The 21,929-nt window shown below is 40.8% G+C and overlaps 2 protein-coding genes across 4 annotated transcripts in view; both read left to right on the top strand.

The window, feature by feature from the left end:
• The window catches only part of cluha (CLUH binding protein of NUMT mRNA a), a 30,906-nt gene extending 15,476 nt beyond the window's left edge, over nt 1-15,430 (top strand). For all 3 annotated transcript variants that reach the window (XM_085131698.1, XM_085131700.1, XM_085131699.1), the window contains exons 20-28: nt 83-222; nt 335-415; nt 506-631; nt 724-845; nt 938-1,031; nt 1,116-1,250; nt 1,362-1,435; nt 2,221-7,009; nt 15,169-15,430. In XM_085131698.1, coding sequence (XP_084987824.1) covers nt 83-222; nt 335-415; nt 506-631; nt 724-845; nt 938-1,031; nt 1,116-1,250; nt 1,362-1,435; nt 2,221-2,347 — 899 coding nt within the window. In that variant the 3' untranslated portion in view covers nt 2,348-7,009; nt 15,169-15,430. The remainder of the gene's footprint in view (nt 1-82; nt 223-334; nt 416-505; nt 632-723; nt 846-937; nt 1,032-1,115; nt 1,251-1,361; nt 1,436-2,220; nt 7,010-15,168) is intronic.
• LOC146503997 (lissencephaly-1 homolog) overlaps nt 15,390-21,929 on the top strand; it is a 31,151-nt gene continuing 24,611 nt past the window's right edge. Inside the window, exon 1 of the mRNA XM_085131712.1 lies at nt 15,390-15,507. Within this exon, the coding sequence (XP_084987838.1) occupies nt 15,476-15,507 (32 nt within the window). The 5' untranslated portion in view covers nt 15,390-15,475. The remainder of the gene's footprint in view (nt 15,508-21,929) is intronic.

The raw sequence follows: 21,929 nt of genomic DNA, 5'->3' as shown, positions 1-21,929 counted from the left end.
AAAAAAAAAAAGTTTTTTCAGAGCATTAACCCTTCTTCCTTTTGTACTAATATATCTAAATGAATCATTATACCGCCCTCAGGTTTCTTGAAGGAAGGATGTGAGCTGATCAACGAGGCTCTTAATCTCTTCAACAACGTGTACGGAGCCATGCACGTAGAGATCTGCTCCTGCCTGCGCCTGCTGGCGCGCCTTAATTACATCCTGGGAGATCACCCTGAGGTAGGTACAGATGTGCAACGCTTCCTTTTTTTTTTTTTTATAAGGTCCATGCTGATTTTTTGTGGTGCTGAATGGCTCTTTTTTGTTTTTTTTAATATTTATTTACCTGCAGGCTCTCAGCAATCAGCAAAAGGCTGTTCTGATGAGTGAAAGAGTCCTTGGCATCGAGCATCCCAACACAATTCAAGAATATGTAAGCTACCAGATGGAGGAGGAACTCATGTTTGTCATGTTGACCATGTTTAATATCCTTCTAAACTTGTTTGTTCCTTTCATTTGTCAGATGCACTTGGCCCTGTACTGCTTTGCCAACAACCAGCTTTCGACTGCTCTGAAGCTTCTGTACCGCGCTCGATACCTCATGTTGTTGATTTGTGGGGAGGACCACCCTGAGATGGCTCTGCTCGACGTGAGTGCGGACTTCGCCTGCTGGCTTTAACGTTATTTCTCATAAGGTGGGGAAAAAGCAAAATTATTGAACTTTGTTCCTGACTTCCTCAGAGTAACATCGGGCTGGTGCTGCATGGAGTCATGGAGTACGATTTATCTCTGAGATTCCTGGAGAACGCTTTGACCATCAACACAAAGTACCACGGACCTCGGTCCCTCAAAGTAGCCCTCAGGTGGGTAGATTGATTTATTCATTCATATGCATTAGAATAAAAGTAGTAATTGCATAATGGTTTGTATTATAACTGCCTTATTGTTTTTCCAGTCATCATTTGGTTGCAAGAGTTTATGAGAGCAAGGCTGAGTTCCGCTCTGCACTACAGCACGAGAAGGAGGGTTACACCATTTATAAGAACCAGGTATGCTCCACAGCAGTTCATACACTTTAACTTTACCAGTTGTGATGAAGCAGTTTTTTTTCTAACGTTTTTTCCTCCTGTCAGATGGGCGAGGCCCATGAGAAGACCAAGGAGAGTTCTGAGTATCTGAAGTATCTCACGCAGCAGGCTGTAGCTCTGCAGAGAACCATGAATGAGATCTACAAAAATGGCTCTAACGCCAGCATTATGCCCCTTAAGGTAAATGTTCCAAGTCATTTTGGGGTTTTTTGTGCTTCCAGCTGATTATGTCCAAATGTGCAGTGCTGATGGCTTTTTTTCGTCCCCCTTTTCCCCCCTCTGATTTTCTAGTTCACTGCACCCAGCATGGCCACCATCCTGGACCAGCTCAACATCATCAATGGCATCATCTTTATACCTCTCAGGTAGACATGTAAAGGAGCATTACTGCTCTTTGTTGCTTGTATATGGGTTGGTAATCTCATAACATGCTGGAAGTCGGTGGCTTCCTCAGACATTAAACTGTGGAACTGAATAAATGGGGAAATTATTTGGTTATTAGCGTAACCCTGGTTCTCCGAGAGTGTTAAGATTGGAAATGCAATCTTTGCTTTAGTTAAGATTTTATAGAAATTTCACTCTTTTGGGTCATTATACTCACTTCCTATATTTGAATTAATCCATCCCAGAAAATGGCCATTAGAGTACTGTGCAAAAGTCTTGAGCGACACCTGATTTCTTTGTATTTTGCTTCCAGGGTGTCACACTTTCTAGTATTATTTTTAAAGTAGTCTTGAGCAGTAGTTCTCCAATTTTTCCACAAATGCTTTGACTTAGGATAAGAAAGTGTTAAGCTACACAGGCTGTGTGGATGTATGTGTGCCTATACAACCATAAATCCTGCAGACAGAAATCTGTGTGCCTGTTCTGATATTGGACCACATGCTTTCTAGTAAATAATGACTTATAATTTAATTTTGTTCCACCTCATGTAAACACGTGATGCAAATGACAATAAAGCTCCTTGAATCCTTGAGATGAAGGTGTGGTTAGTGTGTAGCTAAAGCACTGAAAGATGGAAAAGCACTATTGTTCTCTGGGAGCATGTCTGTGACATGAATGGGGATAACTATAGGCTCAGGATTTCTTCTATCTTAGGGAGTTGTGTGTTAATTTTTCTTTTTTTTTTTTTTCTTTTTTTTTCCCCCAGCCCAAAGGATCTGGAGAACCTGAAGGCAGAGGTGCAGAGGCGGCAGCAGCTGCAGGAGCTGGGAAAGAGCGAGGAGCCTGCTGAGGACCGCTCACTGGAATTGGAAGACAAAATTCCCATCGATTAATATTGAGTAGTGGCCAACACAGCTATTTTCTGCTATGGGAGAGAAAGACGGGCTGTGATGGATGAGTCACAAAGCCTGTGGACTCGAAAGCCGAGCAGTCTAAATCAACATAAATAAATGAAAAAAATATAAATAAATTAATTAATTAATTAAAAAAAGAGGAAGGGGAGGGGTCAGGGTAGTCCAGACACAGACTGATGAACTGTAGGAGAAAGGAATACTGAGCAGGAATTTCCTACAAAGTAGGGATATAGGGGAGGAGAAAGTACAAACAATGTAAAACCACTGTACTGTGCAATCTGAAAATCCCGAGAACCTGGTGATGAAGCCCTAGAGCGTGTTAGCTGTGTTAGAATTGATGAATATGAAACGAGGGTTTCAGCCGGGGGCGGGAGACCAAGAATGACCATGACATTTTATACCAGAGCCTTATCCACTCTACCATAATCCCCCCCCACACACAAGCCATTCTTCTTCTCAGCTCAAACTTTCCACAGCGCTGTTGGCCCAGGACCATATTCTGCCCCCGTCATTGCCTAAAGAGCCTCGAAGATCCTCGGGCAAGTAGCCACCCACTCGTGGTGGATCCTACCCTGTCCTTGAACTCAGGGGTACTTTCTACTGTGCACTAAGACCAGAAAAGACCAGTTACTAAATTTGCCATTTTTCAAGTTGGGCTTCTGAATGTAAACTTCCCTTGTTAGTGGCTCATTGAGCCGCCTTGCAGCGAGCACCCATCATTCACACGTGTCCTCAATAGTGAACTAATTTGATCTTTCTGTCATTTGTACTTGAGACATCCCAGGAGGGTGCATGCTGTATCCTCTGGTTCCCGTTTCTCCAGCGCAGTCACAGATTAGCGAGCTCACAACTAATCATTTAGGTTGATTTGATTTTTTTTTTTTTTAATTTCTTTTTATGGATTATTTTTGTAAAAGTGCACAGGGGGGAGTAAGAAGGAATTTTATTGCCTGTTCATCATCAGTTAATTTAAAGCCATGTCTGTTTTTTAGAAAATGTATAGAAATGGAAAAACGATGTATAAATCTCTATTAGACAAGTACTTGATTGATGTGTATGGGAAACACAGATTTGAACAAAAAGAAAACGTCCACCTTAAGCAGTAGATTTATCTATCTATATATATAGTTAGCTGTGTTCAAATATCTATTTTTGCACAGTGAAAGAATATGTGCATGTGTGTTTGTGTGTTTGACAGTGTGCGTCTTTGTGTAGTCTGACCTCAAATCTGTTGGCCGGGGCTTTCCTCGCATAGTTTGAATAGAGGCTGAGAAAACATTGGCTTTCCAAATCTTTAATAATTCTGCACACGGTAAACTGGGTTCTTTTCTGGGCCCCAAAAATCCGCTGATATACTGAAATTAACCGCATCGCTTCTTGACATCGGCAGTGATGACAGACTTATCGTTGCTGGTTGTTTATTTTTATTTTTGTTTTCTCGTTATGTGATTTGTTATTTTCTTCATGTGTAACGGAGCCGAATCCCAGACAGGAGCGAGCAGTAAGCCATTTTAGTTAACTTTCTTGTGCTGTGTGTCGACAGGTACACGGCGTCACCAAAACTAGGAGAGAGGGGGGCGTGGGGGGAAAAGGAAGGGCTGCCTCAGTGATGTACCAAAAAAGACTGATAAAGGCTTGTTTTTGCTGTAAACTTAATGTTTTTCCTCTCATGGAAAGATGTGAGTGATTAAAGCAATAGAGCGATGATGCATTTTTTTTTTAAAAAGAATTTTACTTGTTGGAAGTCTGCCTTCTTACTGTACTGGAAGAATGATTTATACAAAACGATGAAAGATGAGTTCTTCACACCAGGAGATGAGGTCACTACAGTGATTTCCAGATTGCTCCTGAACCAACAACAGCTGAGCATGTGCCTGTTCTCTATCCTGAATGGAAACCAGCAGGATGATGGCTTTAAAAAAACAAAACAACAAAAAGCTGACATAAGCCTTGTGATTATGTCTTCTGGTTTTCTTGTATTATTATTTTCTTCCCCACCTACTCTCCAAGTGGCATTCAGCAGTAATACAGACAGTGTCCAAAAGGTGGCACTCTAACATTCTTCTGTATGTGAAGGACAAACGTTTGACCTACATGACAGGAAATGTCACCGTGCAAGTTCAGATATGCACATGCTGTATTTGATTTAGAAAAGTATGCTCATGGACTTCAGAAACATACATCTCTTCTAGCATAGCCAGATGTACTGGAAATGCATTAAATTGCATTACTGTAAACGTTACATGAGATTCTGATTAATTTTAAAATACCAATAAGTTTTGACATTTAGCAAGGATGTGACAACTTTAATTTTTAGCACATTTGTAGTTCTGCCTGCTGTTAAACGTGTTCTAAAATGTTTGCAGCAGAACATTTAATGATCTGACGCTACGATAGTTTATGAAACTCCCTGAGAGACAGGAAATTGTCTACAGAGATGCTCTGCTGCCCTTTCAACACTTAGCTTTTCACTTTAGTTGGAGACATCAATCTGACTCTACTGTAGGTTCTTTCCTGAATGCTGTAGATGTTTGTTTGAGGTTATCTCCAGAAGAGGGGGGGGGGGGCAAAGTGTAATAATATAAAACTATGAAGTGTATTCATTCACACATATTTTGCAGAACTTTGCAATTTGAATGTAAAACAAAAAATGCAAAGCAGGTCATGGAGAATGAATGTTTACTTAAAGGACAAATACTCAAAGATTAAACACTGAACTTGCTCATATGGGCTCTGTGCAAAGTAGCTTTTTAAAGTTAAAAAGAGCTCAAACTATCTTATAAAAAAAAGGGCAAATATCTATCGTAAAATATGCATTTCACTGCTCCTGGTCATACTGCAATACTGTCTTTGTGTGATGGTGAAAACACTGGCTGTTTGAGGGTTTTGTGTTCTCTCGCTGATGAAATCTCTTCTCCACAAAGACTTCTTAAGCCTAGTGTTTGAGTCTGCTTCCCCTGATGGTGTGTGGTATTTGTGTGTGTTGCTCTTTACAAAATAATTAATTATTTTTTGGTCTGAGTATGCTTTTATATTAAAAATGGATTCAAATAAAACTAGTGAAAGATCTGTTCAGATTTTTTTTAATCAACTTTTTATATGTTTTTAATTGGTTTTATAGCAAGTAGCCAGTGCAGATGTGAAAAGGTTTTCAAGGACTCGACGCAGTCCCATGGAAACACTAAGTACACCTAATGTATACATAGCTCTTTAGTGGGCTCACCCCAGTATTTCAATTAGGTTGAGGTCTGGATCATTGCAACACCTTGATTCTTTTCTCCTGTTGCATGACATCAAGTGAAGCTTCAGCTGTCATACAGATGGCCTCACATGTGACTCTACAGACTACTTAGGTATTCAGAGAACTTCACAGCCAATTCAGTGACTGCAAGGTGCCCAGGTCCTGTAGCTCTGAAAAAAGCCCAAGTCATCAAACCACCACCGGCATGCTTGTTAAACTCATATGAGATGTTTGTGCTTGTCTTGTCTGTCCAAAGGACGTTCCCAATGTCTTGTGGGTGTTCAGATGCAACTTTGCAAAACTAAGGCATGTTGCCATCATCTTTTTAGAAAGAAGTCTCTTTCTTCTGGCAGCACAACACACACTTGTTCAGTCTTTTCTTAATTATGCACGAACTGCATTAACTTTCACATTTAACTTGCAAACCATAGAGTCTGAGCTGTAGCTCTTGGGTTCTTGATTTTTCTTTGAAGGCTCTAAGGTCTAACCTTGAAGTGAGTTTTCTGGGACCTCCACTACTGAGAAGATTTTGGCATTGTGTTAAAACACTACCAATACTTATGCCTTTATAGAGATGCTCAGGTAATCAAGTGCATTTGATTAGCAGCATCTGGCAGTGGCTACTACTTACTCCCGTTCATATGAAAGGAATACTCAATACTGCTTTGACAGAACTGCATGTATGGTCCTGTGGGAAAAAAAAACCCTTTCTTGACTGTGTATCTGAGGAACATCAGTATCAGCTCTTGATCGGTATCAGTCTATTTGTAAATAACTGACAGACATGTGTCTCAGCTGGTACAAAAGAGGAACCAGTAACAACACCAAAAAGAAAAAAAATCTAATTTCAGCAGCTGCTGTCAGTCAAAGTAAAGGTTTTAAACATGGTACATATTTTCATACTCAGCAAGTTTTATAAGTAAAAAGATTATTTATAAAGCTTACTAAGATGGGGGGTAATAAAAAAGGAATTTACCTGAGAAATGTCCTAGAATTGGCGTGTAAAGTACAAAAAATAATTAAAGCACTAAATAAAAAGGTGCCCTTCTGTGAGTTTAGTAAGTCTCTAAATCACTCGTGACATTTAGGACAATTCCCTCTATTTAAAACATACTAATGAGAAGCCGCAATCTAAGAGTTAACAGGCAAATAAAATAACGACCAAGGGCGCGCGCGCTCCTGTGATGGCGTGAACGCGAATTCCGCGCGCGTACCCGGCCGAAGTCGAATGCGGTAGTGTACGAAAAAAAAAAACAAGCGAGCGGAGCCGACAGGAGACAAGACGGCCACAGTTTACCTCCACATCATAAGACCAGGTTTTGGGAGCGGAAATTTCACGCCCTGGCGGGTCGTGTTGCCGTCGGAGACGTCTGAGGATACTCACGGCCAGGAACAATAGGGTAAGTCCGAGCAGTTTTCATTTATGAAGCCGGCGACGGTCGAAGGAATCCGTCGTTAGGTGGGGAAAATGACGATGTGGCTGCAGTCCGTGCACCTCCTTTCTGTGCCTCAAAATGGCGGATAGGCCGCTCTGGACTGGAGCAGCAGGTACCCTGTCAGTGGGAGTTTGTCCTTGTGTGCCGACAAACAGCACTTGAACACTGGCTGTCATTTAAGCCGTTATTATTTGCTGTTTTAGTTAAATGTAGATACTTGAGCTGGAATACAAAGTGCGGTTTTGATTGAAGTTAAATGAGCGAGCTAACTTTCTGGAGCTAACTTGGCTAACGTTAACTTTAGCTGAAGATAACCTGGAATAAGATAATGATAACGACTGGCGTTGTGGTCAGGTAAACCGAAGTAGAGTAAGTTTGGAGAAGGTTTCAGTGATAAGGTATATCAGTGCCAACTGTGCTGCTTATGGCGTCCACCTTAAGTTAGTAATAAGTAATTAGCGTAGTTAGAAGTACAGTAACTGTGCCTGTCAACCTAGTCTCTTAACCTCTGCAGCATGCTTGAATGCATTTCCAAGTAGAGGGTTATTCTTGGAAATGTTAGGCCTGTGTCTCGTTTAAACACCTGACCGCTCGCACCGTGTGGTTCTGTTGTCGTTAACCGGCGGTGCAGCCCCGGCGTTAGCATTTGGAAGCGGTTGTGAGTGACGTTCAGGCGTCGTGTGGTTTATTGTGCAGATATTATTGTGTTTCGACATCAGTCAGCCCAGTTGCTCCCGTGACCTGTCACCGGGTGCGTTTCTCCCCTCTCTGGTCGCTGTCACACTGCTTGATGGATGCTCGGCTGAGGCAGCTCCCATCATTGCTGTCACACTCGTGGGCTGCTTCACGCCGTGTGTTGTTGGCACGGTGTTTGAAAATCAGGGTGGAGCACGCAGGAGGAGGCGACGTGTTTGCATGTGTGCCTCGCTGCCGTGTTTTCTGTGTCTCGTTGTATGAATTCAGAGTCTAGTGAAAACGGGGATGAATGCTAGTCTTTGCTCTGGCAGTCTCATGGGAGAGAGTACGTTGTCGCTACTTTGCGTGAACCTTGTTTTCAGATCGGATAAACCATTAATTTGAGCTAGGATCAGCCACGCCTGGTAAGTGTCCTGCAGCTGATCCTGTGGGATGTTGATATTTATTTTAAACGGCATTCAACACGTCTTACACTCCATGCAGGTGTTTGCGATTGTGTTGTAGGTTGTGACAGACTTAAAAGGACTCTCAATTGCAGCCATTTTGAGGAGCAATGCAGTTTTTGACAGTAGCGGTTGTTGGGACCTGTCACGTGTAATACTATTATGATATGCACACACTTATCTCTTAAACACTGATGCCAAATGCTGCAAATTTCTTTGGTCTTGTTGTGGGTGAAAGTTGGTCTGCTATTTGCTTGATCTTTTTTTAAATCTGCACAGTCCACACGAAGTTTAGTAATAATTTATGCAGTTTTCTTTCAATGTCATAAAATGTAGCTATACAGACTGTCCATGATGTCAAAATAGTTCAAAGTTAAATTTTTAGTTTAAGAACAGCAGCGTTGTATTTGTATAAAATATACAGTGTGCTGAGCTGATTTTTACTTGACAGCGCTTTTTTCTCGTCTGTGCTGAGTTTTTATCAGCAGTTGATTTGAATAAGTGCATCTCTGTAGCCAGGCCCCATTCAGTACTGTCAGCACTGGAAACACAGCAGCACCAATTGTGTTTCACTGCAATGGGAAGCTTTAGAAATTGCTTTTAGTCCATCAGCAAAACTGCAAAGAGTCACTGATGTTGTGGGGTTGTCATCTAATAGTTGTGTAAAATGTGAAGATTTTTGCGAGAAAGGAGCAAAATGTGCCCTTTTTTTCTGTCAGCAGAGAGTATTGAGGGAGGGAGAGACAGAGAGAGAGGCTGTTTGCCTTTGCTATAGTGGATGGCACAGAGGTTCACCTTCCAGACAGCTTGCCCACTGCTAAGCTGACTGGTCATTAACCAATCTGCCAACAACAACTGCCAGTCATCCTACAAATGACTGTTTTCACACGTTGCCAGATATTCTGCTATACTTTACAGAAAGTATTTATGTTGTAGTGAGACTGTAAATAAGTTGTAGAGGCTGATGCTTTGATAGCAATCCACCATTTGTATGATAGTCACCATAGTTGCTTGCAGAATTAACCTCTGCTCTATATTTATAGTCCTAATAATTTCAGCCAGTAGCTTGTTGGTGTGCGGTGAATGGCCTGGAGGGATTCATACATGGTTTATAACAAACCTCTTTGCTGTTGTATAAATGTAGCAGGCTAACCTGCCTCAATGGTGTTGCTCTCGCCTGCATGTTCAGCATCTTATTGGCGTAACATTGATCTGTTGTCCTTTACAGCTTCCTCTCTGTTCAGTGTCTATCCCATTCTGTGGGTGTGGATGTTTTGGGGGGGGGGGTGCTCTTCCAGAAGATAAAACAGCTGTTTGAGAGCAAGGAGTAGGTTTTTTTCTGTCTTGTGCACTACTCAAATATTTTTGTAGTCATGCATTTGAAGCTATCTGTAGAGATCATGCTTCTCCTAATGAAATCTCCTCTATTAATCTCAGGAGAACTATGCTATCTTACTACCCATGTAATTTAATAGGTTTAAGTGACTGCTACCAACCCAGTTAACTAAGACAAGCACCTCATGGGTTGTAGCGGCTGCACGTTGGGAGCCGAGCCAGATGTTCCCCCAGTTGCATTATCAGTTAGTGGTAAAGGTCTTTAGATGGTCTCTGCCTGAGTGATTGATCAAGAACAGCCATTCACAGAAACTTAGCATTTGAGTGTTATTAGAGTGGAGAGGATATTTCCATTGTGTGTCATCAAGCTTGAGATTTCTTTAGTTATCTGATTTTGAAAAACCTCTATTTAGTCTTGTCAGGAAGCAGTCATCTCCACAGCGTATTTCCTAATTTTATCACTTTGTATGTTAAATTAGCCAAAGTGTGTCGACATCTAAATTACTGCCTGTGTGATAAGCCTCTAATATGTGCACATTAGCTGTTAAATATATTATGTTTATTGCTCTGTTGAAGCCCAAGTCTTGAAAACATCATATTATATCTGCTTCAGTAGCTAAATGTGTCAGCGTGTAAGTGTTCAGGTCATATGACAGCGTCGTTTTTGATTCTGTTTGCATGGTTATGAGATCTAAAATCACAAACCTGTTCAAAAGACTCTAATGCATAGGTGTACCTCCTCTTCGGTAAAGTAGTTTAGCCTGGTAGCCATTCCCCTTCTGTAATTCAGTGACTTTTGTCCCCCAGGTGTTGACCTGGATTTTTTATGTTTGGTCTGTGCTCTTGTTTGATCAAGCTTTGCCAGCCTTCTCCAGCCAAACTTGACTGTTTCTGCTGTATTTTAACACTTCATAATTTCACATGATTGATAATAGTTCTTTTTGTTGTTATGTAAAAAATGCAGTCTGTGATGTTGTTCCCAGGGCATGTGACGTGGAGTCTGTAAGAGTAAATGAAGGTGCTCCACATTCCAGCTGTTTGAGATGTTTGCCTTTAAAAAAAAAAAGGAAAAAAAAGGCTGTGGTATTTTTGTTTCTTCTCTTTTGTTTCTCTCTTTTTTTTAAAAGAATACATTTAAGGGGGCGGGGGGGGGGGGGGGGGGGTGATGATGACGACATAACGTCACAACCAGAGAGCTGTGAATCCAATGTAGCAGTGGGTTTGCGACAGTCAGCTTTGTCAGCATTGCTGCAATATTTTGTGACTAGTTACTGGAACACTATTTCACGTGTGACTTTAGACTGTGGTATTTTTGTTTCTCTTTTCTGCACGCCATAGCAGCTTATTCCTTTGTTCAGACACCATGGGATGGGTAGTCAAAAATTTTGTGCATACCTCGTCTGTAATATTTGGCTGGCGGCATAAGGTTAAGTCATAGTGTTATGGTGACGTGTCAGGACTAGATATCGAATTAGTTTGGGGATTTGTCGTCATCTACGTTGTTTTCTTTGAGTCTTTTTCTTTTCTTCTTTTGTTGACATTTTGCCTCAGGTATTTTTAAACAATTGTTGCAAATTTTAATTGTTTGGATTCAAATTATCAGTCAGGTGGCCCACTTTTTTTTTTTTTTTTTTTTTTTTAAGTGTGTAGAGACCAGCCTTGGGTTATCTGCTTAAATGCAGCTTGTGCGCAAATGTTTGTCTGAGATAGACTTGTAGTCAAGACCGCCTAAACCAAGACCAAGACTAGGGCAGGGCGATATGACCAAAAATATTTATCACGATATACATTTGAAAATTTGCGATAATGATATAACTGACGATATAATTGACACTAGACAAAATACTGTACAACTCCACAACTTAAACAAGCAGCTGTTTTTTGTATGTGCATTAAAGTTATATAAAAATGTAACAGTGCAAATTCCTTGCTGACAGTTTAACCAAAAGGCATTTCCAGTGGAAACTGGTCGACATATCCTCAGCATAACCATGTGTAATATCCACAAAACTTAAAAAGAGGTTATACACACACAATACCGTAATATTATGTTGAAGCACAGTACGTATCCGCGAGGTGATACGTACTGTCAGAGCCGTAATGCTCCGAAAATCCATCAAGCGGTGTGGCTTCGTAGCTTAGCAAAGTCGTACTGAAACATCTGACAGATTTTCAAGCGCCGTGTACATAAAATCGTTTTGAGGTGAGTAAACACAACCAGAATTCATACATAAGGCACACGGGATTATAAGGGGCACTGTCGATTTTCAGAAAAATCAAAGGAATGATTTTAAGTGTCCCGTATTTTCCAAACAACACGGTAATAACGACGGCCCGCTAGCATGCTCTACCAAAAAATGTGCTTTGTTGTGTATCTGATGGACGAAAGCTAAACCAGTTCCACACCACTGAAGTTGCAGCATTTTAACAAACCAGTTCTGGTTCATCCGTTTCATTTAACGATCCGCTTTCGCTCTTCTCATTCTGCGTTGCCGCCATGTGCGTATGTAAACATAGGCAGTGCGCATGCGCGTTTTACCCATATTCTATCGCGATATTTAATTTTCCTATCGTTGCCCAAAATTACACCGGTATTACCGTGAACGGTATGATATAGCCCAGCCCTAACCAAGACAATATCAAGACCAGAGGGTATCGAGACCAAGACAGACAGAGTCAAGACAAAATCGAGATGAGACTAAGACCGAGACAAAAAAGTCTTTAAACTGCAGCCAGATGCTGCTTCGTTTACGGGTGTCAGGCATATTTATGTGTTTTTGCGATGCACTCGCACAGCCCTCCTCACCGCTGTCTACTGTCACTCAATAACTGAGAGGACAGACACGCGCTCCACTTGACTGTCGCGTCTCTCACCCTCTCTGTTTTTCACATAATGATATTATCCTATATCCTCGCATGTGATTGGCTGCAATATGGAGGGATTGGAGCATAGCTGAGCCACTGTGTGAGAGCTGAGTAGCGAAAGGAAATTAAGTGAGGAGCCGGCTCTCGCTCAATGGGAGTTGACTCTTCTGATTCACTACAAATCACTCTCTAAGCACGGCTCTTAGAGCTGATGCTTTTGTGCATGACACATTATCGAACGTTACGTTGTGTGTCATGGATACTGTTGACTCCAAATCTCCCGACCACTATGTCGATCTGAGACAACAAGACCGAGGGATCCGAGACCAAGACAAGACCAAAGTCTTTCGAGACCAAGACAAGACCAAGACCACGTAAAAGTCTCTAGACATCCAACTCTAGTCTGAGAGGTCTCAGAGGTAACAGCCAAGAGGCAAACTCTGAAGCTAAAAAATGAAGCAGAAGCAAAAGTGCAATAAACTGCAGTGCTTCTAATGGCTACTTGAAGCTGCCTCCAGAAGAAAGTTAAGCACCCATACACTCACATGTTAAAACACCCAACTTAACAGGTTTAAAAAGCATTTTTGCAGCCTGGTTCAAAAATGAGTTTGTCCTCTGTTGACAGTTTACCCTTGATAACTCTGAGTGGGGTCATTTTTACTGTAACTCATCTACAAAGGTAGTTATTTAGGAGACTTTTGGAGCATTTTAATGGATTATCTGAGTAATTTTATGGTCTGAGGTGTGATGCAGACTGTTCTGGAAGTACATTTTACTTATGGTGAGTGAATTTTAGTATTTTGTTTTAGTCCATTATTTTAGTACCAATTTGTGTGTCTGAGCTAATGAATGTAGCTGGCTAGAATAACTGGAGGGCCCCCAATATTTTATTTATTTATTTTTATTAATGAGTAAAAACCCTGATTGGGAAGGATTCATTACATTTGACTGCTGTTGTTGCATTCTTAACCACAAAAGATGCAGAGTATGTACAGTACACAGTGTTCATTTAGTATGTATGAATTGGTCTCCTAACATCAGATAATCTGTTGGGACTCGTAAGCAAATTGAACACATCTCCCAGTCAGCATCATTAATGTAAAGGGCTCTGTCGTTGTACCGTTCCTGGTCCTGCACAAAGACAAGACAATCACTGGGAGGAAGACGCATTACCATTATTGACTGCCTTTGAGCAGATTTATAGATGCACCCCTGGCTGCGGCTCATACCCCTCCCTTTCCATCGAGGCACAACATTTTGTGCTGAGCCAATTAGCCTGATTGTGCTATTGTGCAAACATTTTTGCTCGATGCTGAAGCCGCAAATGAGTTTTTCAGAGAAGGGAGTCCTACACGTTAATGGATACACACAGCGATGAGACCTGCCAGCAATGCAGAGAGACGTATCAATATGTGGCAGATGACCTGATTTTCACACACACTGGCAGTTGTGAAGGTTGATGCATTTGGTGCCTTTTTTGTGTGGTAGTTTGTTTTTTTTTATATGGAGGGAGTGAGGGAGACATTTTTAGCTTCAGTGCCTGCTTGTTAGAATATTTTTGCTGCACTCTGATAGTGTTTTTGGGCAGCAGCCAGCACGCCGTAAGGCACACACAGTCAGGGGTAAGTAGACATTTGGACTGCTGTCAGGTGGTGACATCAAGGTCCAGAGGTTAGCTGCTGGTCACGTTAGGCTGTGTACTGTTAATCAGTTTCTCTACAACATATGAATATGAATAAATGAATAAGCAAGCAATACAAAGTAGTACTTTAACAGGTTGGTCAGTCCTACATCTGACCAACTAGAATTATTTAGCTTTTCTCCTTTTTTCTGCAAACAGAAACACATTGCATAGGAGGACTCTTTTCCTTGTGGTAATGCAACTCCTGCATCTAAAATCAGCAATGTGATTGTTTTCTTCATTGTAGCTTCCTGGGGTGTTTCTATTCCTCATCTCTTCTGTAGCCAAATAACGGTTTCTTTTACTGCCTGTTTCCCAGGCAGCAAATCTCATGTCTACTTTACATTGTTTCCTGTGTCTGGAAGTCTGCCTTGCTGTAATTTTTTGTCAGCTTTTTGCAGGTGTTGAAGTAATTTGGCTTAGTTTGTACCTTTTGTTTAGTGCTCTGGCAGAGATTTACTGAGGGTAGTCCCAGTAGATTAAGAGGCTTACTCTGTTGGGTACCTGGTTTGTTAAAGTGCTTTTTCAAGACAATGATGCAGTATAGAAATAGTCTTCATCGTGACATTCTTAACATTTCATTGACATTTATTATTCCTCAAATAAATACTTTAACCCTGACAATACATTTATTTTCCCACTACCACTGATGGATGTTTTTTTTTTTTTTTTTTAAAAGCATGCCATCAGCCAAGTCAGCTCCTGAGGTGATATCATAACGAGATGATGGGGACAGGGGAGTTTGAGCACAGCCGTTACTCATACTCGCTCTGCCATGTCCTGTTTTTCTTTTCTGTTGGCAACCTGGGAGGAGAATGTGGGTCAGCTCTTGTATGTGAACGGAGAGGCATTTGCTTCAAGAGCAGACGAGAGTTGTGTCATGACAGAATGTGCAGACAGATAACAGAAGTGGATGAAAATATTTAAAAGTAAACAAATAAAAAAATCGAATGAATGAGCAGTTTATGGAATGATTTTTTGCTTTATTGTTCAGTTTTTTCCATCATCGCTGACAGTGTCTTTGCTAAACTGGTGCAGCACACTCTACATGTTATCTGTCATGCATACCTAATGCTGACTTTCTCTTTTTCTCTCCCCTGCAGATGCAGCATACACTCAGCTGGTGACTGGTCTGCAGGCTCTCCATTTCTTCTCCCCGGAGTCAGCCAGCTTTCGGGGGGCAGATTCCTGCGACCCTCTTCTCTTAATCTGAGTCTTAGTCTGGGCAAAACTAACCTGTCATTGGAGTACACCACCTGACCTAATCTGTGTTGCTTGGATCAGCACAGCTCATCTCCTGACCGAGGAGAGCGCAGCGGTTGCACAGGAATCACCTTCTTCTTCTTTTTTTTTTTTCTTTTTTTTTTTTTAATAAATAAAATCCGGCTCCGCCCACACTACCCCGTCACGATGGTGCTGTCACAACGTCAGAGAGATGAACTGTAAGTTTCCAGCACAGCTTTCAGATTTGAAACTTACGGATTTCCGTGCTGTGGTTTGTTTGCTGCCATCATGTGATCAGACGCATTTCATACTCATGTGGCTCTTACTACAGAGCAGGATGTGGTGCTTAGGATTTTCAGGGCAGGTTACCATTTCCATTGGTAACTTGCGCTGCAGACCTAACAAGCTCATGCAGAAGCCAGATAAGAAAAAGATATCCCGGGTATGCTGAAATTGCTTTGTAGTCTGCGCTCTTGAACAGCTGCCCAGTACGACCACAACCTGCTCATATTTCTGTGCAGTGAATGCATTTAGCAAAGGGGTTATGGCAGCTCATTATTCTGATACCTAATCACATGAGCGCAAGTTATAATGCCAAATACCCCGACAAATGGTGTTGGTGTGAGCTGGCTACATTTGAGCTTCATTCGTTCACCTGTCCCAAAGCAAAAGACACTGATATTTTTAAAATGGTTAAAAAACAAAAAAGCCTGAGACAAATGTCCTTTGTTGTGGTTGTAGACTGTTTACTTCCAGGGAAGGATGTGTATTGACTACAGGATTCAGTTTAAATGGTTAAATTTAGTAAATGTTTCTCCCCTCGGTAACCTGTCAAGATTAATCAATAAATGGTTAAAGGTTTCTAAGCTCCCCTGAGGCCTAAAGCACAAATTTATTGATCGACCACCTCTGCTGCCTACCCCTGCCCAATGTGACCTTAGAAAAGCTTAGGTGCCACCTTTGGCCCACAGTACATACACAGAGATCCAAAGAGTTTGTATATTTGCGTTCTGCTCGCTGTGAGTAGTGATTCCACAGAGAAATCATGCACCCAACATAGCATCATTGGCAGCGATGTGGCACACAGACAAAGACATGTCTGCTCATGTGCTGAGTAGAATATAGGGAGATGGGAAGAGTGAGAGGAGCTGCAGTCTGGGCTTGGTAATTAGCACCTCAGGCAGGGATAAAATGTTAAGGCATCTCAGTGTGAGATAGAAGGTCATGAGCAGGAGTTGAGATCATCTTCCTGAGCTTTAGTTGTGGAAAAAATATCCATATCTGTGCAAGTCAAGAGTGTCTAACTTGCTTTATTGCGCCAGGTGATAAAACCCATTGTAAAATAATATATGATAGAATAGGGCTGTGCAATATGACCAAAATCTCATATCCCGATATAAGACATCTATCGTCCCGATAACGATATAAATCACAAAAATGTAACATTTTCTGTAAATTCTGTGAATCTCGGGCAGCTCGACTTGCGTGAAGTGTTTCCAGCTGGGCGTCGTGTACCTGGAGTAGAGTGTTTTAACAGATGCATGAAACTATACATTTTTAGACATAAGTTGTAACGGCCGCCATTTTCTTTGTGAGTATTTATTACACAGCGTGCTGCGGGGAAAAGCCTGTTCTAACATTTGAGTCTAAGGTTTATTTTTTAGCACCTGACGGCTCTTTTTTGCTTCTCATCCGTAAATACTCTGCATACTCTTTCACGTGATTCAGTTTATTTTGAAAAGTCTCAACAGGATCTTGAGCTTTATTGTGAAAGGTTTATGTGGGAAATAAACAAGCGGACATGCGATGGTTTTACCCCGGTTGTTGCTAACGACAACGCATAAAAACAGGCACTTGTCCGTCCGTAGCGTGGTTATATTAAATATAAGAGAAAGAGAGAACTTTAAGAAATTAATATAGCCACCACAGTGACCATCAAAACAATGAAAAAATAATGCCGTAAACTGTTTATTTTGCGACACCACGAAACAAACGATAGCGTAAAATGAAACGATAGACGTTTTGATATCGTCATCCGATATATATTGTTATATTGAACAGCCCTATGATAGAACACCATCCACTCAATATTTTTCTCTTAAAGAGTAAATGGGCACATTCTGAAAATTTCCCCTCAGCCATAACCAAGATTTTATAAAAATCATAAATTGTAGGGCCTACCAGAAACACTAAGCCAAACTGGACCCTTTGGCAGGCTAGTTCTAGCTTCCAAGTTACATCTTTGGTGATGGAATTACTATGTTAGAGCCACATGATAGATTTTCCTTTGTCTTTCAATGAGGTGAAGACCTTGTTGGTGGCCTAGTTTGTTTTGGGTGTTTGTTTGTTTTGTTTATGTTTCTTTTTTTGTTTTTCTTTTCTAACCGCCATCTTGCACTGTCATTGAAAAATGCCTCACTGCATGTGACAAGGCTCTCAGCATTCCTCAGTCTTTCTCTGTGATTAGTGCTGTGGGAGGGGTCTGTTGGTATGGAGAGCTCCATTGGAATGCTAATCTTTCGTGCTATTTGCTATTCAAATTAAGCTGGCAGGACCCCCCCCCCCCCAACCAAAACAAAACAAAACAAAAATCCCTCTTTCTTTTTTTTTTTTCCCTTTCTCTCTGTTGCACAAGTTTCTACCCCCAGTGGTATACAGGAAACTGTTGAGGGACCCCCTGAGTCGCATTCAAGCATCAACGAATCACATTTGTTAGTGATGTTGCTTGGCTCAGATAGTGCTCTCATGCAGTGCCCTTAAGATGTCATTTCCCAGCTGACTTTCTCATTTTGCGAAGCCTGCTTGGAAACCAAATGGCCCGTTTTGAATCCAAACAAGGCGGTAATGGGAACAGTGACCAGCTGATTGTCTGCTCTTCACACTAATTTTTCATTGGGCCCCCTCCTTTCTTTGCCACAGCCCTGTTTAGCATTAGGCACCAACCCAATAAATTTAGTTCCCATAGCATTCAAGCACCTTCTTCCCTCTTTTTCACAGTTGAAGTGTTAAAAGTAACCAATCGACTGGGGGGCAGTAAAAGCGCAGCTTTACAGTCTGTTTTTGGAAGAAATATTTTTGCACATTATTCCTCTTTTTTAAGAGAAATAATCTTTGTCAGCACCATAGTCAGATGCCGTGATTGCGCAGCATCTTCACAACAACTTATTTTCTTTGTCTTTTCTTTCTTTCTTTTTTTTTTTCCTTTTTCCTTTTTTTTGCTGCCACTGAAAAGCCCGTTTGTGTTCCTTTCCAGGGTCAGGAGACTTATCCCCAGCAGCGTGTAGCAAAAATAGATACAGAACACAAACTATCTGCTCCCCTGAAAGACCTCGGAGGCACTTATGTGCAAATGGGCCTTTGCTTTTGAACTCTCTTCTTTATTAAAAAAAAATAACCAACTCCATGTCTTGGGCAACAAGATGGTGCATGTGATTTTATTTTTTGTTCTTTTTCCACCATGCCCTTGTCTATAAATGTGGTGACATAACAGATGAAATTCAAAGATATGGAGATAACTGCCACAGGCAGTCAGAACTGTGGTATAAAGAGTTCACCGTGGCTCAGTTTGATCATTAACAGGACTTAGATCATGTTTACCTGCCAAGATACTAGTCCTCTAAGTCCCAGTGTTCACACTCATTCAAATAAACTCAGTTATCCAATGACTCCTGCTTGTGTTTTGGCTTCACTTTGAAAAGCTGAACCAGAGACGAAAAAAATATATAGTAGTTTGGATATAATGTAAATGTTCAAATGTTTTTCTGTAACAAAGACAAGGAATTATGAAAGCACATTGCTTTGTTAGATTATGTAAAGCTTTTAAAATGATCCGCGGTTGTAGTGATTTTTAAAAATGGCTCATTTGAGAGTAAAACTTTTTGATAAAACATGCTCTTTATTTTGTAGACTGTAGTAAATGGACTGGTTCTTATACAGCGATTTTCCATTCTACTTGTGCATAGCCAAAAATATTTATCACAATATATGTTTTAAAATTTCCGATAACTATAATACATGTTGATATAATTGACACAAGACAAAATACTTTACAACTCCACAACTTTATTAGTGCAAAAGAACCCTATCAGTGTATTTTTAACTTAAACAAGCAGCCGTTTTTTATGTGGATTAAAGCTATATAAAATTTTAACAGTGGAAATGCAAATTTCTTGCTGACAGTTTAACCAAAAGGCATTTCCATTGGAAATGGGCCGACATATCCTCAGCATAACCATGTATAATATCCACAAAACTTAAAAAGTGGTTATACACACACAATACGGTAATATTATGTTGAAGCACTGTACGTATCACTCCGCGAGGCTCCTGACTACAGTAGCTGTAATGCTCCGACAATCCACCAAGCGGTGCTTGGTGGATTGTCATTGCCTAACATTATACCGGTTTTACCGTGAACGGTATGATGGGGCCCAGCCCTACTTGTGCGCTCAATTTTTTTTTTTTCATATAACATGTTTCATTCACCCGTCATTCAAGCACTTTTTTTTCTACATGTAAGCACTTTCTAACATTCACACACCACGAATGACCACACGGTAATTAACACATAATGCACCAACACAATCAATGACATCAGCCAGTTATGTAGGTGATGTCATAGGCCTTTCAAAGATTCCCCGCTGAAGTCTAAATCAGGCCTAAATCATTGCAGGGTTAGAGATGTGCGTGACTAGTCCAGTTGATATTTCTGCCCTTGCTAGTTGTCATCAATGTTTCAGTGTGTTGTCACTTTTTGATTAGTCAGTCTGATCTGTATCCTGTTGTTTAATTGTTTAGTAATTTAGTTTCCAGAAACATTCCGCTTGGCAACTAATTTACTAGGCAGGTAAGGTGATAGGATTCACGGCAGGTTACCTTTTTACCTTCTGATATCCACCACTGTGCTTGTCATGTCTGGTTTGGTGACAGTCAAAATGCACAGTATGCGTTTCAGATGGAGCCTCGCAAACCAATGGGCAACGTCACATGACTACGAATAATTTAGAGGGTGCTTATTTAAACATAGCTGTGCAAGCTAAACGAGAGGTTCAGATTGATTGCGTGTCGCTTAAATCAGTTAGCCTTTGCACTTTTTGTCAGTTTTAAGTGTTACTGTACAGATTTGTGGCTTATAAATCAAAGGTCCTTCCTTTTTCATTAATTGAACTTATTGCATTTGTTCTCCCCAAGTTGGGTCCAGAGAAGTTGTATTTTGCTAGTAGATAAGTGTTGAGCGTGAAGGATTTTTTTTTTTTCCCTCTCCCCTCCATGGTGGTGGTAGTAGTGAGCAGGAGGTTCTCCAGCCTCTCTTTTGGTTCTCAGGGAGCTGAACACAGCTTGGTGCACAGGTGTGTCAATCAGATTTTTGCGCTGGCATGACAGCACTCCCCGTTTTGTGGACCATCATTTCTTATCAATTAAGCTAGTTAAGACAGTTTCAGTTGGTTGAAACCTCGATCGGTTGCTCATTGGAGTTTCCAGTGGTTTAGTTTACCTAGACTTTTACTCTCAAGAGTCAGCATTAATTTTCTTTATAGTCCCTCCCTGGTTTCCTCATTACTTGTATTTCATTTTAGCCAGACCTTTCTCAGTGCGTTTTCATAATGCATCATATTTATTAGTAGTATAATAAAATACTCAAATCCAAGGTACATTCCTAAGTAAGACAGATTTGTGGCTCAAGACCTCTACCACCAGAATTCTCCCATAGATTTAAATGGAGGGCTCTCTAAGTGCCATGTGTGTCTCTATCGCCTATGTCGTATCTGGCTTTATTCTGTGTTTATCCAAGGATGAATTATGCACAGCCTCACTGGATTAAAGAAAGTTTGACTTTGGCTTCAGCTCAGTCAACAAAACTCCATCATTGCTGTTTGACAGAAAATGTGTATATGCCACACCCATTATAGAAAGAAAAAAAAAACCCTTCTTTTGTTTTCTTATTTTAACATAGACACCTGGTTTCCACACCCATGCTGCTTTTGATCTTAAAAGCTATCTGCTTCTACACACCCACAGAAACGCACAAAGGAAAGTCAATGTCTAAAGTCGACATTTACTTAAAATAAATAGATAAATATAGAATGATATTAGAACCTTCTTCTTTTCTGAATTTTAGTATAGTGGGGGTTTTCTCCTTGGATTTTTCTCATGGCTTAAATGATAATCCCCACAAAAAAAACATTCCCCTACCTGTTTCACACTCACGCTGACTGCATTGTGATCATCATCCTTCTCAGAAGCTTTGTGATGACAAAGATGGAAATCTATCAAGGGGTATTTCTGCCTTTGGGGGCTTTTCTCTAGGGTTTCCCTGACTTTCAGAGGCCTTACCATTTTAGGTTTGGGAAGGATGGATTATTATTTTAAAGAAATTGTAAGTAGTAGTAGTAGTTGTTGTTGTTGTTGTTGTTGTTGTGTTAAATCATGTTTTTTCAGCTACTGTCTTCATTGTAGTTGTGAAACAAAGCTCCAAGCCCTTATTAGCTTTTTTGGGTTTTTTCACTTGCGTTTGATCCCTTGACGTATATACGTTGTGCTGTTGCCCCACAGTCACACCCAGCAGAGCAGTGTTCCTAACACTGGTCCTTTCTTTAAAATGGTTACCCCTGTCTGTGTGTTGAAGGAAAAAGTAGACCTT

Source organism: Neolamprologus multifasciatus, chromosome 14 (assembly GCF_963576455.1).
Source record: "Neolamprologus multifasciatus chromosome 14, fNeoMul1.2, whole genome shotgun sequence".
NCBI lineage: Eukaryota > Metazoa > Chordata > Actinopteri > Cichliformes > Cichlidae > Neolamprologus > Neolamprologus multifasciatus.
Note: the sequence above shows the minus strand (reverse complement) of the source record. Positions and strands in the feature narration are given on the sequence as shown.